At 40.5% G+C, this 18465-nt stretch overlaps 1 protein-coding gene across 1 annotated transcript in view; it reads right to left on the reverse strand.

Annotated features, from left to right (window-relative positions):
• Positions 1-1234: 1234 nt before the first annotated feature.
• rims4 (regulating synaptic membrane exocytosis 4) overlaps positions 1235-18465 on the reverse strand; it is a 65010-nt gene continuing 47779 nt past the window's right edge. The window contains exons 4-6 of the mRNA XM_054732695.2: positions 16507-16608; positions 14547-14686; positions 1235-12091 (exon numbers count right to left, since the gene is read on the reverse strand). Of these exons, the coding sequence (XP_054588670.1) occupies positions 11873-12091; positions 14547-14686; positions 16507-16608 (461 nt within the window). The 3' untranslated portion in view covers positions 1235-11872. The remainder of the gene's footprint in view (positions 12092-14546; positions 14687-16506; positions 16609-18465) is intronic.

Genomic DNA, 18465 nt, shown 5'->3' on the forward strand with positions numbered 1-18465 from the left:
CGAGTATATAATTAAAAGGATTTTTATTATTTTCTAAACTAATGATAATACATGACAAGCTATGAATAATGATGTGTGATGGAGTGTATATGTGGTGATGGAATGTGAGTTGTAGGTGGTGTGATGTGTATCAGAACCTTTGTATCTGAAAGAAATTGTGAATTCCAGGTGTAAAAGAATTTTGTTCTGCTATAAACTAGAGAGTTGATTATTAATAAAACAACATCAGACGCAATCTGTTGAGTCTACAACCCCTGATCGGAGACCCCCCGGTCAGATCCGGAATGTCAGGAAGTTGCGTGGACCTCAAGGCACCAAAGTTCATAGAATAATCGCAGTACGACCAGCCCGGTATCGAGATGTCTCCAGGTCACAACAGGCAGGAAGGTTTGCTGTGTCTGACACGAATGGGCTCTTAAGGAGCCATGTGGATGCGTCGGCTGGCAGTGTGCCAACAGGTTTGACTGTGTGTCTAAGAGAGGGGTGTCTCAAGGAGGCTGGTTCCGAACTGGCCATTTCGGAGTTCCGCTCGAAACTGAATAACTCGGGAAGTCAATCTAGTTTTAATAATCCACTTGTTATCATTTCTACGAATCAGAATTTGACATGTTGTAGGCTTCACCAATCATCCCTCAGAAACCCACACCTTCCAGATACACGCTGTTCTAATTCTGTGGATAAAGAATCTTTAAATTTTATGTGAGATGGCCTTAACCTTAATTTGCCTCTAATGACCATTGTGTATGAGTGTAGATAATGATTAACTTGTTAAATCAAACAGTTCTGATCATAAGACATAAATGGATCATTGTAAGGACAATATTCATTTCAACTTCACTGAATTAGGCACTGATTATTCATAAAACATCTGGTTCATTCAACCATATGATTATAAATGATTATTTAACTTATGAGTTGTAAGAGTTCACTTTTTATTCAGAGTGTGGAATCCAGCAGTCTGAGATAAGAGGACAGTCTTTGTTTGGAGACCTAGTTTGACAATCTTGTCTTCATGGACAGTCAACAAGCGCTGCAGAATCGTCTGGGTGTTAGAAGATAGAATAGAAAATCCACCTAGACAGTGGAATTATTTCTGTAGATGACTGGTCACTATGTGGTCAATATAAGGGTCAAAACTGACCCTTTCTGGATGTAACAACTCTAACAGCAAACATACATACGAGCCATTCTCTCCACTGAATCGCGTCACCATCATGAATTCAGCAACGACAGCTTGTAACAGTGAAGTTAAACTAGTTTATTGACAGCAGAAACAGAATAGCAATACACCAAATTGTGCATCTTTTAAAACAACGGAAACAGGTTCCCAAAGAATCTGCAAATCATGTTGTTTTCTAAATGCAGTGAATAAAACTATACTTACATAGTTGTTCTCCCTTATCTAATAATATTCATGTCTTCAAGGTTGAGAAGCATGAGCTATAAATAAAAGCAATGTAGACATAATGCTGCTGCTTAATGCTTTGCTAACATTGAGCTTCAATGAGCTTTTATTGATTCTAATTAACAAATGAGAACAAAGGAAATCAGAAAACCAGACTTTGCTCAAATGCAAAATGTGGCGTTCTTCTAGTGAAACACCTGAAGAGCAGACACATCTGCTGACAGGTGTTTAACCAATTTAAGGTGCGGCTCAATTTTGGAGAGTTACGCTCTTTTTGGAAGAAAACAGATTTGCATTCCACTTGCTTCCAAAAGTCACTCGTCTCTCATGTACATGAAGATGTGAGAAGACCTGTAACCATCGCACAGCTTCCCAAACTAAACCATCATCTCCCAATCACTTTTGGGTGCTCAAACAAGTTTGAAATGAGATTTTAAGGCTGTGAATGTAATAAAATTTATGGCTTTTTATCATTAGAGCAATGAAAGAAGATGCAACGGGGCTAGAACACTTAAATACATCTGGATGAGAAACTCAAGCTGAAAGACAAGAGACACATTTATTAGTAACGATGCTGAAAGACACGCTTCGGGTGTGACGATCTACCAGATGGCTTTTATGAGAGATGCAGGGGGGTGGGGGGGGGGGGGGTGTAGTTTTGATAACAGTTGTCTTACAGCAGAGGAGAGGAAATGTTCTGCCTCTGGGATCCACCAGTCCCTGTTTAACACCAGCAAACAAATGACTCTTTGATCCTCCCACTCATCCACCTTTTCTCCAGAATAAAATGTGATGTGATGAGTCAAGAAAAGGACAAACTGTCACTTTAATTTGCAACCTGTTCTTTAATTTCCTGTTACTGAAGAAGCTTTGAGGTGCAAACTGGCTGCTTGATATTCCTGCATGAGCAGACTTCACGTGAAACTATTTCTCCGTGGAGTTTCCTCATTTTTATATTTATGTTTGCTGGGTTGGTGACCTTAAAGCTGGACTCCAGAGTTTTCTCCTTTCAGTAATTAACAGTTTTTTTTAAATCCATAAAAGGAATAGTTTGACCCTTTTCTGTGATGTAATGTCCCTTAGAGCCCCATGCGATTTGAAGCGATGACCGCTCAGCCAATAGCATTAGAGACCGGCTTACGTACACATGTCCATCATGGCACGTTCGCATGCATCTGTGGACATACTGATGCAGACGGACAAGTAATTCTTTAAAGGTTTGGTATACTTGTTTAAAAAATACACTTGCAGTGGTGTCTGGTAAGAATTAATGCCTTGCAAGCCATACTTAGGGCAACAAAACACCCCAAAAATCTGTTGCATCAGCAGGGACAAGTTTGCCACATCAGAGGAGAGCTTAGCACGGCAGGAGTAGGAGTACTTCCTGATGTTTGGATTTCTTGCCTCGGATTGGCTAACAGCAACCTGACTCTACCACTGACTCTGTTTGCAACATTGATGTTTTATCTCCACAAATAACACAAGCCTGGGGAACTTCTGCCGTGTGGTGTATTAGATAATGCTAAAGGTTAGCTTCCGCTAGCCGAAACGCTTCTGGTCACTAAAACAACAGCCTTCCCTGTCGTGAGTCAAGATCGGCGAGTCCATGAATGTTAAGGGACAGTGATAACGGAAGTAGGGAGAGGGGCTTATGGTGCAATAGATTTTTTTCTGCCTCTATCCACCTTATAGCCCCCAAGATTCTTTGTGTGTGAAATATGTGACCTACTTCCAGTCCAGTGTTTGTTTACATTGCAACTATAGATGGGTGATACAATCCGTTCGTGCTAATCCACATTTTAGGGGCTTTTTGAGACATAAACTAAATGGGAACATCAGCTGTCACAGCTCAAACGAGACAGTCTCCCTGCCTACTGGAATAAAGGGGTGGGGGATGATAAGAAAATCTGGCCGAAGCTAACATACAGTAGCATTTTAGCTACTTTCCTAACTCTGTTGTGAGCTCCGAGGCATATCAGTACTTACATAGTAATAAGGTTTGTCGTGTGTGGTTGAAGGAGGTGGGACACAATCTTATTTACTTAAAAGCCAGAACATTCTTCAGGGGCAAATAGGTTTTTAATCCTCTTGAAATGTTTAAATAGACTGCGACAAGGAAAGAAAGGTCACCATGCAGGACAGCAGCTTCAGGTATCTCACCGGATGTTGCACGCATAATCGTTTCTAGATCAGCCGGCCAAGGATTATGGTGTATATGGTCCACTCTGAGGAAAAAAAACTTCAGATTTCAGCTTTAAGATGATATTTTTGTACAAATGCAACTCTTCAAAATACCTGTTTTAATGTAAAGTGAAAATGTTCTTTTTGTATTTTATTGGTGCTGCAACTGTTACTGCAGGATTGCACTTTTGCTTTGTTGGAAAACAATTGCCGTCTCTGAGATATACCAATCCCAAAAGTAGTGAAAAAAGAAGAAAGAAGAAAAGAAAATATCATTTCTATAGCGGGTTCTATAGTGGGACACTTCATCAAAGCAGTAGATGCATGGGTTACAATCAAGACATGGAAGAGTGAGTTTTGCCTGGCCTGCAACATCATAGATGGTTTTAGAGTGGAGACCGTCCTTTCCAACATCAGTGCCTCACCTTACCAATGTGATTCTCAAAAAAGGTTGAACAATCACAAAAACAAACTCCTAAACCTTGTGGAAAGTGTGTCCAGAGGAGCTGAATATGTTGTAGCTGCACAGAAATAAAGGTGTGATATAATTTGAGTTTATGCGTGTGTAACAGCTCAGCACACAGATACGTGAGGCAGTGTAGCACAGCTGGAAAGTAAGCAGGTTAATTGACTGCAATTGTATGTTTAAGCCACTAGGTGGCAATAAACCTGAAACATTAGAGATTGAAAGAGAATTGAGAATCCACTGTGTTGAATTTTGCATAAAAAGATGTTCTTTTGGAAGAGAAGTTACTTATAAATTATTGAAATATTCCAAGTCCAAACCAGAAATCCAAACCAGAAGGTTGGTAAACAAAAATGTAAACCTGAAATATCAGGTTAGAAGAAATTTATCGGGAACACAGAAATAAAACCGCCACAGGAAATGGGTTGAGACGGTCATATTCTAAAATTTTTTGCGTTGTTTTCAGAAGATAATGTGACAATTTCTTGTCCTTAGCCCTGACAAAATGTAAATTTGTTTTAAGGCCTCTACTTACATTACAATTGATAGAAATACACATTTGAACATTCAAGTGACAGACATAATCAAAGGGAACATAAAAACGTACAATTTTTGGTGCCGAGTATGTCGACTAAAACATTTATAATTAAGTAGCTCATTCAGTTAACTATACAGGTACAAACCAGCACAAATAAACAGAAAGTGGTGGACTGATGAAACAAAAATACACAACAATGTCCAACAAACTGATTCTTATTCCTTCTAGCTCTGGTGATGCATTTTTCTAAGTATTACCGAAGAAGGATTTCTTGAACCTGTTGGCGTTTTTGCTAATAGGCCTGTTTCTACTTTTGGAACGTCCAGGCAATTTTACAGATCCTTCACAGCATGCTCGTGTCTCCATTTCACCGGATCATTTCAAGAACCAATGGAGTATCTTCGCAGTGGCCTAGTGGCATGAGTGTCCATCCTGGAACAGGGGGGTTGGGGTTCAAGTTCGGTTGGGTCATACCAAAGACTTTAAAATGACCCAATACCTCCCTGCTTGACACTCAGCTTTAAGGGGCTGGATTTGGGGTTAAAACACCATATAGTTCTTCAGCGCAGCCACTGCTGCAGCTTATCGCTCCAAATGGGGATGGGTCAAATGTGAAGGTGTAATTTCACCAGAGTGTGAAGATGACTAATGGGAGGTTACCTGAACAGAGGTATGCACTCGGAAAGGTCTGTTTCAGTGTCAGTTGCTGAGCGGGACTTGTAGTTAACTCATGCTAATTGGTTGTAACTCAGTAGGAAATAAAATCAGCAGAAGTTGTCTAACAATCGGCATTTGTAAAACTGGAAGAGCTGCTGTTGAAGCAGATTAGAATGAAAGGAAAATGCATTGATGATTCTTTTAAATTGCTGTTTCTAAACTTCCAGTATCCAAAAATGCTGCAAAAATCCCCCTCACAATGTTGTAATTCTCGCTGCTTTGTTGTCTCATAGAGCATCTTAAAAAACCCACATTTTTTCAAGTCATTGAACGCCACTTTTTCTGATCAGTGACGTCATTCGCTGCCAAAGCAGTTGCAATAAGATGACGTGTTAGCAATTTGCTGTAGCAAATTTAGGAAATAAGCTAGCTTAAAAAATGTTTCAAGCTTCTTACCTTCTAACATAGAACAGTTATAAATATACTGTGGAAAAAAATACATTTTTTAAAGTGGTTCACTTGCATTTGTCCAAAGACCTCTGCCAATAACACAGCTTGGACCAAATGTAACTACTGGACCATCTGGTTATCAGTCTCGTCAAACCACTGCCCTTCCCAGGGTCCTCCATTTATTACACAGTTGCGAGAGGTTCGCAGCTCAGTAAAATCAGAGAAGGAGAAACAGCTGGCTGCTACCACTTCAACTTTAGGGCAAACTGCCGGAGTCCCAAAACGAAAAACACCATTCGAAGTCATGGACAATAAAGGCTATGGACCTAGAAAACTGCGACTGGTGTTTAGCTGTCTCATGTTTCATATGGCAATGAGGGTTTCCAGTGAACGCAGAGCCAGTGAAGATATCGGAGGTGAGGGGTGACCATGTTGGCATTCAAAACCTAGCTTGTTTGCAGATTTGCTATAGCAGCTTTAAAGAGACAATTTTGGATACAGACACGGCGGCTGAGAGGATGGAGCCATTACGTCTCCTGGAAGACTTCCCAGAATTCCTTTAGTGGAAACACAACTAAAGTCTGCACCTGTAACCAACATTCAAAAGTTCAATGTGCACAGACATGCTGCCATAAGAGGAACTGTCAGAGAAGCTGTTAAACATTTAGAAGAGGGGTACTCGATTCTGGACCTGGTGGGCCGGTATCCAGCACGTTTTAGTGGTTTCTCTGCTCCAACACACTTGATGCAGTGGTTGAATCCCCTATGCAGCAGCTCATCAAGCTCTGAAATCAGGTGTGTTGAAAGAGAGTTGAAATTTAAACATGCTGGATACCAGCCCTCCAGGCCCGGAATTGAATACCCCTGATCTAGATCTTAATGAGTGTTAGAAGCTGTCGTCTTCAACAGACAGGGACCTTTAAGTCAGCCTCACATGACTAACTCTCTTTATGCTGCATCTTAACAAAATCTAAGGAACTATCGTGCATCATTACTTCATATTTTCAGTTTAGTACAGAAAGATCAAATTACTTGGTTTAGCTGGAATGAAAAATCTTCTTGTAGCGTGTTAGAAAAGTGTAGACATGGAGAAAACCAGGCATAAGCACACAAGTTATTATACGATGTAGGATTGCATATGGAGATAACTGATTTATACAGCTTTTCTAACATCATCTCAAAAATTGTCTTTTTATCTACCACTTGTTGATCATCCTATTATTATGTTAGATTAACATCTATGCAACATTTTGTAACTTCATGGCAAGAAAAATAAGGATTTTTGAGCCTTTTTGAGCAGACAATCACTGTGAATTTAACAGGTGACATTTTTCACTAGATGAGGGACTAAAACAATATTTTAAAAGAGCTAAAATACATTTTGATTTATAATCTTTTCTTTTATTATAGGGCTGTTCTGACATATTTATATATTTTAACCATTTTATTCTTATTTTATGTAGTGATTGTTGTTTTCTTTTTACTTGTTTTAACTTGAAGTTAATTGGTTCCCTGTTGGCTGTACTTTATGAACACATTTAGTTTGTACATAACATTGGGCGGAGCCTAATCGAGTCAATTAGCACTGTCCAGTCAGAGAAAGCTTTTATGATTTTTAACAACAATATGAAGGTACCAGGCAAAACATCATTCAAGGACATTTTAGGTCTTATTTATTTATTTATTTATATGTTTTTTTTGTTCTTTTTCATTTTTTTTTCAAAGATGAGAAGATTTTTTTACATGGATATAAATATAATAACTCTCATAAACTGACAAAATGTGCTGTTATCAGAAATCAAATGTGACAACTACCTTATTGATTTATTGCTTCACTGGAAATAAAAAGGTTTGTTCATTTGTTTGGAAACAACATTAATATCCCTGCAACACTGCTACTGGCTAAAGCCTAATTTATACTTCTCCGTCAGCTCAATGAGGGTGAGACACGCACGGAGAGATGGAGACGTTTTGCCCTCAGACTTCTCCGTCTCCTGGGGAGTGTTGCAAAGCAATTCCCCTCCAGGACATCAGAGGGCGTAGTGCTGTTCTGTGGAACCCTGTCATGTATCCTGTCCAAGTTAGCATGTTTATATTGTGAATTTTTTGTATTTAAGAGACGGACAAATTTGTCTCTCATTCTCCTCTTCATGCACTCGTCACCTCTAAACCCACATTTTCCGTCATTCCCATCCACGAATTCAACACTTGCTGCGTATCTCTTTACTCCTCCAGTCACGGGGAAATAAAACGTTCATAGTTTTAGAGTTTTTCCGCGAGTTATTCTTCAAGATTCTCCGTGTCTGCCGCTAGATATCCTCGGTTCTCTTTATGTTGTTGAGGGCGCAATGTACGACAGCGGTGTCCAGACCAATCACAAGCTTGCGCTCTCCGTCTTGACGGACGGATGTTTAGAAAAGAAAGCTTGACTCCCTCCGTCCTTGCAAGCCTGCCGGAGAGCCCTCAAAAAGACGGATAACGGCGTTGCGTGTCCCGACGCAGACGGAGAAGTATAAATTAGGCTTGAGATGAGGCCACTTTTGCATTAATATTATTTAAAAATGAGATTTAATATATGACTTCATCTGATTTTAATATTTGGTTTTAAAAATTCACCTCATTAATTTAAAAAATGAAATTATTGAGATTCTTCAGTTTTTCTTGTTTGTATTCTGAAAGAAAATTTCTTTAAATGTACAGAATTTTATGGTGAAATAATCACAAAACAGTCTAACGTCTTAATCATGTTGGAAGGAAGGTTACATTGATACAGATTTCCTTCTCTGTCGGCTGGGGCTTTTTAGTTATAGTCATTGTTCTATTAGATGTGGGCCTTGCTCATTAAGGCTAATCGCTAGTGGGTAACATCCAATCCCTAAACAATCACTGAAGAACTCTAATGCACGCCCGTCTGCTGGCCAGGCCTGGTGCAGTATAAGAGGGAGACTGGACCAAGGATTTGCTCCCAATAGTATTTGGCCAACCAGAACCAGTGAAGATTGTGCCGATCCTCATGGAGTCTGGGCTTAAAATATGTAACCATTGTTTACAATATGTGACACAACAGGGTTGCAGAGTCTGCGCCAGCTAATGCTGCAGTGGCGGCATTAGTAATTTAACACTGGCGGGCATAACCCAGCAGCATTTTTTAAAGATCCCAGGCCAGTAAACCGGAGCGACCCACAAGTTATTTATTGGACCCCTAAAGGTCATGAATTACTTGCTGTTTAACGACACAAACACATGTTTAAAATGGCTGGCACGCATTACTTGCGTTGATTTTAAGCACTCTTGTGTGCGTCCCCCAAAATTAACGCAATGCATCAGAACACTGCAATATACAAGTAACTAGTAGGTGGAGTTGAAAGTGAGTGAGACACATTCCAATGGTGACTCCATCTCTGTCCGTTTTTTCTGTCGTGATCTCACAATTAATCAGTTACCGGGCTCTTGACGCCATGTTTGTTTTGGTTGTTCCCACAAACCCAGCTCTCTATTCGGTCTGAGTTCTCTAGAGCACTCCCCTGGTGGAACACTCGAGTAGTACATGCAGTGCAGTGCTGTGTAGCAGCAGGTATACCACAACCCTAGGAAGCTTTAATATCAGGTGAAGAAGGCTAGCTAATGTTGAGCTAATAATGCTAATGGTGATTTCGAAACAATTAGTCAGCTGTATAAATGTCTCAAGCTACTTTTTCAATTACCAAAACCTTGATATTACAAAGAAATGTACTTATTTACTTATTAATTCACTGTTTTTTCCCATCTTTGCTCATCAAGTAGAATCTTCTGGTGCTGAGCCGTAGCTGGCAACAGCCATGAAACTCACGGGACGGTAGTGGGAAAGTCCCTTGTGTTTTGAAAATGGGCTGCAGTAACCAATTTTCAACACAGGGTGTTATTCTTACTTCATGCTTACCTAATGCACGTTTAAAGACACCTTTTAGAGAAAATGGATGGAATGAATTTGCTACAGAGATATGTTTTTTTTATCTGAATCAGATGGTCCTACATTTTAGTCATTTCATCCTTCTGTGTAGCTCACAGCACATGCTTATTTCTACCCAGTTGTGAGCTAATTAGAAGTTAATCATTCAGGCATATGCTACCAGCTAATGCTACAGCCTACCGATAACTAGCAAGGAGATCAGCTTCCTGCTGTTGAGTTTTACCAATAATCACTTAAGTTACAGATTAACTTTGGTTCACTCCAAAAGACAAACAATGGTAATATTTACATACAAAAAGACAAAGAGAAGTCTAAAGTGCCCCAATAAAAGACGTTTGCTCATCAAAAAATGTGCACATTGTGTTCCCTTTAAATTCATCCTATTTTTGTGTCCTTTTTTGAAGTCGACATCATTCTAGTCAGATCCATTGCTCACGTGATCCAAAGTACATTTCATGCTCTTTTTCCGTCTCTCTTATTCCTTTTTGTTTCCCTCCGTCCGATTTGAGTCAAAGCACAGCTAATCAGCAGGTGGCTTTGCTTTCAGCAGCCGAGGGCTTTAATTTCAAATAAAGGGGATGCTTTTTTCTGCCCAGCCTGAATACTGCTGTTAGATGTTGTGAGTGGCCGTTTCTGCACTGCTCCTCCCTCACAATAGCACATGCCACAAGGTAATTGAGGAAGAGGAAGGAGAAGACACTTGCTGGTGGAAATTGGCACAGCACAAATTGTTATTAGACAACTGTTAGCCGAAGCTTGGAAAAAAGGGTACGGTGGACATTAGAATTTGACTTCCGGAGCAAAATTTAAACAACATTCTCAGCTGTGGTTAAATCAGGATTCACAACAAGCTCTCAGTCCTGCCAGCAAAGTGTCTGTCCTCAGATTCTCGGGTTTTACCAGCATTTTAGCAACAGAGAGTTTGTAAATGTGAAAAGAGAAACACAGAAAATAAGTGATGAAGCCAAAACCCCTCAAGCACTTTACACCTGGCTGTTTCATGCTGTTGGATCCAGTTCATCAAGCTTTAAACGTGCTAATCTCATGCAACCTGTCTTAAATGCTAATTCAGTCTAAAATTTGCATGCAGGAAATCTAATTTATATGGTCAATAGTTGTATTTTTCTGCCATTTCCTGAATTTTAAGCAAAAAGAAAGATTCTAGAAGACCAGTAGAATTTAGATTCTTTGTCACACAAATAAGAGATTTGGACAATTTTCTTTTACTAAAATCTTTCTTGGTTGTAATAACCCCCGCTGCATTATTGGGAAATGTGTCGTTAACCTGTGTTTCTTTCAGTTTAAGCAACAGCCAGCTGAATTAAAGCCAGATGTGGTTTTAAAACCTGCCAGGATGAATGCTTTTTTCAAACCCAACACAACACCACCTCAGAACTAAACAATGGAGAATGGATCTAAATGGCGCGTGGTCTTTGTGGACTAAGATTGCTAATTTATATCTGGCACTGCTCATGGGTTTGATAAAATGCATTTCTGACAAACTGGGATTGATGGAAACGAGCAGCAACCTGGATCCTCGGATTTCACTGATTGCTGTTCCCGTCAGCCAATCAGCTGAACGTGTACAAATAAAACTAATTAACCCTCACATGTCCTAGTACAGAACAAATATCTTCATTTTGTTATTATAAAGTCCTCTTTAGTCATGTTGCTCATGCGTCCACAGTAGAGCTCCAGCAAAATGGCAGCCTGGTTGTTCTCCAGTCGAGTGGACCGATCCCACTCAGGAACCGTCCAGATGCTAACGAGGAAACAGAAAGAACAACGGCCAGTCCTGGGAATGAGAACTGAGCGTAGTCCATGATGATGTGAAGCTGAAGCAAAGCTGAGCCCGCTCTGGTCCCAATAGGATCTGATCGATGTTGGCAACCAAGCCTGCCTTTGAAGTATCCTCATTAAGTGGGTTTTTGCTTTTCTTCCATCAGAGATCTGAAGATAGCAACATTTCCCTTTGAGGGGGTGGTTGGTTACAACAACAAAAGAAATGGGCCTCATGAGTCTGAGGAAAGAATCTTATCCAATTAGAAAAAAAACTATAATAGGCTATATTTCATTCGAATGCAGTCATTAGTATCAGCAAATCAGTAAAAGTCCTCTTCAGACAACTACTTAACGCCAATCAGCTCCAATCTGCAGAGTGATGGTGTTTAGAAGAACTTGACCTCAGAGCAACCGCATCAAAACATTCTCAGTTTTTGACCAGTTTTAGGACCTCTCACAACACGGCCCGATGGTACTCTCCAGAGACATCTGGGATGAGTGGCGGATAAGTGGCGCCATTGTCGGGTCCACCATAGAGGAAGTAGGGAACAGCTTGTACCAGCCAATCACCATTGTGCTGAGGTCCAGCTCCTCCAACAAGATTCGAGCTACGCCCATGAAACATTTGCGGTCCATTCGTCCGTAGTTTCCCCAAACAATCACCTAGAAAAAAGAGGATTAAACTATTAGAGGAAAATCAAATGTTTCTGCTAAATTCTATTTTGCATTAATTTAGAAAACCAGAGAATCAGCTAAGGATTCAGCTCTGCAGGTTTGTCAGCTGGGCCAATCACAGCGATCTACAGTATGTTTGTGGAAAGACAAGGGCAGACTTAACATTACAGCAGAGTTTTATTTTCCTGTTTACAGTTACAACGGAGCAGAACAACAAAGATGGTGGTGGCTCACAAACAGCACTTGTCTCCAATGGCTTTGGCATCAATTTTGAGCTATTTAGATTTGTGCTTTTCCTTTGAAACATGAGCAGACAGAGGTTCTTCTTCTTGTTCTTCTTGTTCTTCTCCGACGAAATCCGTCACTATGAATATATTATTGTTCAATGCTCTGATTGGTTCAATTGCATGTTGAGATGACTTTAAAGAAAACAGTAGACACCTGCCCTACAGCTGAGCTCTGTCTGTAGGTGGTGGCCAGACTATACATTTACGTTTATATCAATGAAAAAAATTGCATGTATATAGCATATTTTAGATTCTCAGTCAAAATAGAACAACCGTTCCATTACAAGCCAGGCAAAGCAAAAGTCAAAGGTTATTTGAGAACTCAGCTAAAGTCTGCTGGCAGCTGATAAGGAAGCTGTATCGTTCCTGTCTTAATTCTGCAAGAATTTATGTGAAGAAACTCAGTTTTTCTTTAAGTCCTTTAAAAAAAAGTTTATTCCTGGAGTTGGGTCGTGGGGACAACAGCCTTTGTCGAGAGGCCCAGAGTTCCCTCTCGACTCCAGATAAGCAGAAGAGAATGGATGGATGGACGGATTTTTATTACTTTCCATACTTGCCCATTTTAGAGCTGAACCATCTACAAATTTTACAAATATGTGCAGCTTTTCCTTCAGCTGAGGTAAAAAAAAAGACCCACATAGGTGAGTGCATGCTCTTGTTTTCTCCGTGCTGAAGAAGATGATGATGGTTAGCATCGAGGGTTGTAGAAAATATTCTAAAGCAAAACACCTTAGGCAGGTTTTGTGTGTGTGTGTGTGTGTGTGTGTGTGTGTGTGTGTGTGTGTGTGTGTGTGTGTGTGAGTGTGTCCTTTGTTCCCTGACATCCTGATAAGATCCGAACTCAGCTGAGAAAGTCCCACATCTTGTCAGACAGAGGAGAAAATAATCAATATCTGTCAGCAAACATCTTCTCATGTGGTCTCACGTTTCCATGCTGATTGGAATTACAAGTGTCCTAGAGAAACTCGGGTTCGGCCCATTCCATCGCTTTTCCCAATGAGGTCCTTACCTCATTGGGAAAAGCATCTTTGGAAGGAGAAATAAATGAAAGAACAATAGAAGGAAAGATGGAAAAATAGACTGAGTGTGTGTGTGTGTGTGTGTGTGTGTGTGTGTGTGTGTGTGTGTGTGTGTGTGTGTGTGTGTGTGTGTGTGTGTGTGTGTGTGTGTGTGTATTGTTGAGCCAGAGAAGAAGTGAATCCAGGATTTCAGGAGAAGACGAGATGACTAAGGAATCTGTCTCGGCTACGTATGAAAATCTTGGAGCATCAAAACTTTATATTTCGATGAACAAAATGGAACAGTGACTATTTATTGAAAAGTAAACAATTCAGGATGTTTGCATATAAACAAAAGAAATATATTTAGTTATGGAGGTAATTAAGGAATTTTCACATGTGGACTGAAGCAGATTTGGGATTTGCTAAATTGAGGGATGAAAAAATGAGCAAGTGCTGCTGATTTCAGCGATTTTCATTATCCAGTGTGAACGAGTTTGATGAAACCCGGAGGACATCGCCACAGACAGCAGATAATTAAGAGGGAGGCGTTTAGTGGCTAATTACACTGTGACAGTAGCAGGAGAGCAGCTGGAGGCAGAGCTGCAGGCCTCTCCACCAAACGCGTCACTATTTCCATGGAATGGACAGACACACAGGTTCACGTCCTAATGAGGTAAACCATCACGGAAACCAGATGGATCTTTGCAGCGGGGTTATGGCAGAAAAATAAAGGAATCATACGATAAAGTGGTGTATAATCTAAGGAATAATCCACCAGAACATCCGACTTTTTTCATATTTCTTATTGTAAAATAAATAAACTGCCTAAAGCTTTGTTTCCAGCTTCCTCCAAGGTTAGTCCTCCAACAACAGAACCTTTTTAAAAGGGCATCTGTTCATTGGCTCAGACGGTTTGTTGAGGTTTGTGAGACGCTGAATTTGTGGGATTGTTCTGCATTTTCACTAGCAGCGGCAACGGTCTGTTTTATTTCTGCTGCAGTAATGACCATTACCAAAATATTTAATGCTCCCAGACAAGAAGTCGTGCAGATTTTGGTGAAAACATCCCGACAGTTCTGAAATCCGTCCTCATTTTCAAGGAGGTTTTTTTCCCCCCTTATTTTATTGCTGAACATGGCTCATGTTGTGTCTTACCTGCACTACTTTCCCCTGTGGGCTTTCAGAGAACACAAGAACCTGGTTGTAGAGAGGATCCAGAGACTTCCTCACAGACTTGGTCTTCTTCTTGGCCACGCAGATTCCATTTTCTAGAAGGTAAACTTTTATGTATGCCGCTGAAACAACAGCAGAAAAAAAAGATGAATATCTGCTTTCAGGAGCCAAAAACCCAACTATAACTATTTTATTATGTAAAGGAACACTGGATAAATTAATCAATTTTAAGCTAGAGCTTTCACGTTGATCTCAGTGGTTGTTGGCTTAGAACGGGTTGGGCAATCTCTGTCCACGAGGGCCGGTGTCCCTGCAGGTTTTAGATCTCACCTTGGGTCAACACACATGAATCACATGATTAGTTCGTTACCAGGCCTTTGGAGAACTTCAGGACATGTTGAGGAGCTAATTTAGCAATTTAAATCAGCTGTTTTGGTTCGAGGACACATCAAAAAACCTGCAGGGACACCAGCCCTTGTGGAGTGAGATTGCCCACCCCTCGCTCAGAAACTTGACCGGTTTCATATCTGCCACTCTGCAGCCCTCTGCTGACCAAAAACCACACATGAAAGTTTTGTGGAGCGGGTTAGTGTTCTATGGGGGAGCACTTTACATGCTTTGTGGCTGTTAGCAGTAATGCTAGCTGTTAGCATTTTCAGTTTGCCGATCGTCAGTAAAAAGCACAACAAGATAAAAAGTAGAAGTTTGCATTCTGTTGGCATCATGGCAGAGCCTGGAAGTAAAAGTAAGAGAGTAATGTTATTGGAGGTGAAGCAAAGAGCTAAAACCGGAGTGAAAATTGGCGTGGTCTATGCTAGTCTGATACTGATGTTGACCTGGCTTTGTTGCTTCTAGACTTGTAAGTAATACTATTTTCGTTTGACCGTTTGGATCTTTATACTTCGTAGTTTATTTTAGTGTTAGTCGGCTCTTTTTAGTGTTAACTCATTGTTAGCACTAGCTACAGCAGGATGCAGCACGGTTGTTTACTGCAGTTGTAATTCCACTTTCAACCAGTAGGGCAGATAAACAGGAAACCGTCGAGTGTTACTAGATGACACAAATTTAGATGAAAAAACTAACAAGCCAAATAACCTGAAATTATTTTAGAGATATAAAAATTGGAAATGTGTCAAAAGTTGTCAGATGCAAGGTTTACAAGGTGAATCATTATAAAGGTACAAATAAAACGATGTAATTTCTTTAATTTATTTAATGCAAAAAGCTGAGCTTTTCTACTTGCATCACTGCACAGCTGCACACAGTCATTGGTCTTTGATTTTCATTCACTTCAGACACAATCTGATAGCATGAAAGTGTTTTTTTCTCAATCTTCACACCTCAGTTTTACGCAACAGCTGTAAAAATAAACAAATACAGCCAAACAAAATCACACTAAACATCTGCTTTCTTTTGTATCCTGAAGTCAAGCAATATTGAGAAACAACAACCATACACACAATGACACGTTGGATTTAGAATTTCCCATGTAGAAACAGGAAGATTTATGGAGTTCATCTTCTGTCCACCTGATTTATGCTCTTGTGGAAGAAGTGTTTTCATGCATGCAGTTACGGTTATAAAAAGGTCCCTGAATTAGGAACTGCAAAAGAGTAAAGAATGAAGATGAGAGTAAATGAGCATCAGACAGGAACATGAATCTCCTGGGTAGAAGGCCTGCGTGAGTCATGCTGCATCACCTCCTTCTGTTCTGCAAACCAACTCCTTGGTGTATTGTTCCCTAGCTCACCCAGCAGGCTGCTGCAGTTTCCTGGCTTTTCATTTATTTTTGTGGCAAAGAAATGTCCTTGTCCTAAAACTCAAGTTGCTTTCATTCAAAAAAAAATGAATTGAATGGTTGGTCTCTTTAAGCCCCAAGGTAAGAGGGAAAAGTGTTTGATTCCTTTGATCAGTGCATAACATAGGACTGACATGAACTCACCTGGAGGTCCCTTTGAACCTGGTTTCATGGTGAGCTGTCTGGCCTGGACAACCTCCACCTCCAGACCTCCGTTCCTCTCCATCAGGCCTATTTCTACATCACCTGGAAGATGGGACGAATCTTACTTCAACAAGGAGGACATAGGGAGTGTTTTCAATCTTATATCTTTTCTGTCTTTGTGTCCTAATAGCAAGGATGTAGAAAGATTCTTTAAGGTTTTCAATACATATAGACAACTTTAAAGTGGCATTATGGAAGTTTGACAGCCAAAACATGTATAGAAATAATACATTTCTTCTTCATACATTCTCCTGCAATGCCCTGGTCCTGTAGAATGAGCCCTGGCATTTTTACTGCGATTGCCTGTTTTTCTGTAAAATCACAGAAAAAGAGAGTTGCTCGGGTCGAGCAGGCTGCTTCATGCGCGTTCACGCTCAGGCATAGCCCGCAGCATTTGCTATCCGTAGCTTTAGCAGCAGAGAGTGAGGCAGTGCCAACTGAGCGACTTTGTCGCTGTTCCTAACGCCTAGTGATGAACCTAGCTACATTTCTGAGGACCCTTAGCAACTTTCTTCTAGATATTTCCTGCAAATTAGCAACAAAATAGCCATTTTCGCTCCGAACTGTTCTTTGAACGTTGTTTCAGCTGTCATCAAGAATATAAAAGTTACAGATGCAGAAGACATCACCAGCACTTTAGCACACCTAGAAAGGTGTCGGACCCCCATGCAGAAGATCCTGGTTTGATTCTGGATATGAACAATAATTTATTTAGAATTTATTTTTTACATTAATGGTATATTTTTTACAGTAAGATGCCCAAATTTTTATTTGAGACTTGCCAAACGGCATTGAATTCACAGATAAAAAGGATGTGGGTTCAACTTTCATTTTGGAACAATTTTTCAAGCAAGTGAAGGGAAGCTCTGTGAAGCTGACGGACTGACCCATCTTAAACCTTTGTCGGCTGTGCTGAAGAGAAAGGTACAGAACCAAATTATTTGATTAATTAGCTGCGTGTTCTCCTGTCCTCTGCCCCCCCCCCCCCCCCCCACACACACACACACACAAGACTGTCTCAGCTGTTATTTTCGTTAAGGAGTGTGCATACAGCATGCGCGCCTCGTGCACGAGCCTACTTTTGAAGCTGCCGTTACGCTTTTGGCCTGAGGGGGCAATCGCGAGCATAAAAATTCTAAACTCCGTAAAGTCCCTTTTAACAGAGTTGGTGACTGATGAAATGTGTACGGACCGGAGAAAAATAGAAAAAATCCCTAACAAGATACAATCAATTAAAAATATATTGAAGGTGCTGAACACTCATTAAATCAATACATTTGCAGTAGTCTCTGGTAGGAATGATTGCCTTGCAAGTCATACTCGAGGGTGGGAGTGGGGGTGCCAAAAAGTGTCTGGATCAGCAAGTCTGTTGCAGCAGAGAGTGGCAGCAGACAACAGGATTTGGACTTTTGCTTCCTGGTATTTGGACATCTCACCTCTGATTGGATAAGAGCAATGGGAGTCTACAATCAACTTGCCACGTTGATGTTTTATGTCCACAAATAACTCAATAACTCAGGCCAGGAGGAGCTTCTGATGTGTGGTGACTTGCTAATGCTAACAGTTAGCTTCTGCTAGCTGGGATCCTCAATGCTGTTTGCTGGACGCTAAACCAACAACAGCCTTCCCCGTCGCGAGCCAAGATACGTGAGTCTAAGCGACCGCTTGGCGTGAATCTGTCAGCCTTTTCTAATCCTAGAGTTTCACCGTCTATTTTCTATCAGAAGCTAATGCAGGAGATGGGTGTAGGAGACTATTTTCACGTTCAGTCTGCATGGAAAATTCAGAGTGACCCGTTAGAATCAGAAATAATAAGAAAAAAAATTATTTTCAGTGTTCCCAACTTTAAAATATTGAGACTAAATGGTGACAAGCAAATTTATACACACTTTTGAATTT

This window comes from Nothobranchius furzeri, chromosome 3 (assembly GCF_043380555.1).
Source record: "Nothobranchius furzeri strain GRZ-AD chromosome 3, NfurGRZ-RIMD1, whole genome shotgun sequence".
Classification (NCBI taxonomy): domain Eukaryota; kingdom Metazoa; phylum Chordata; class Actinopteri; order Cyprinodontiformes; family Nothobranchiidae; genus Nothobranchius; species Nothobranchius furzeri.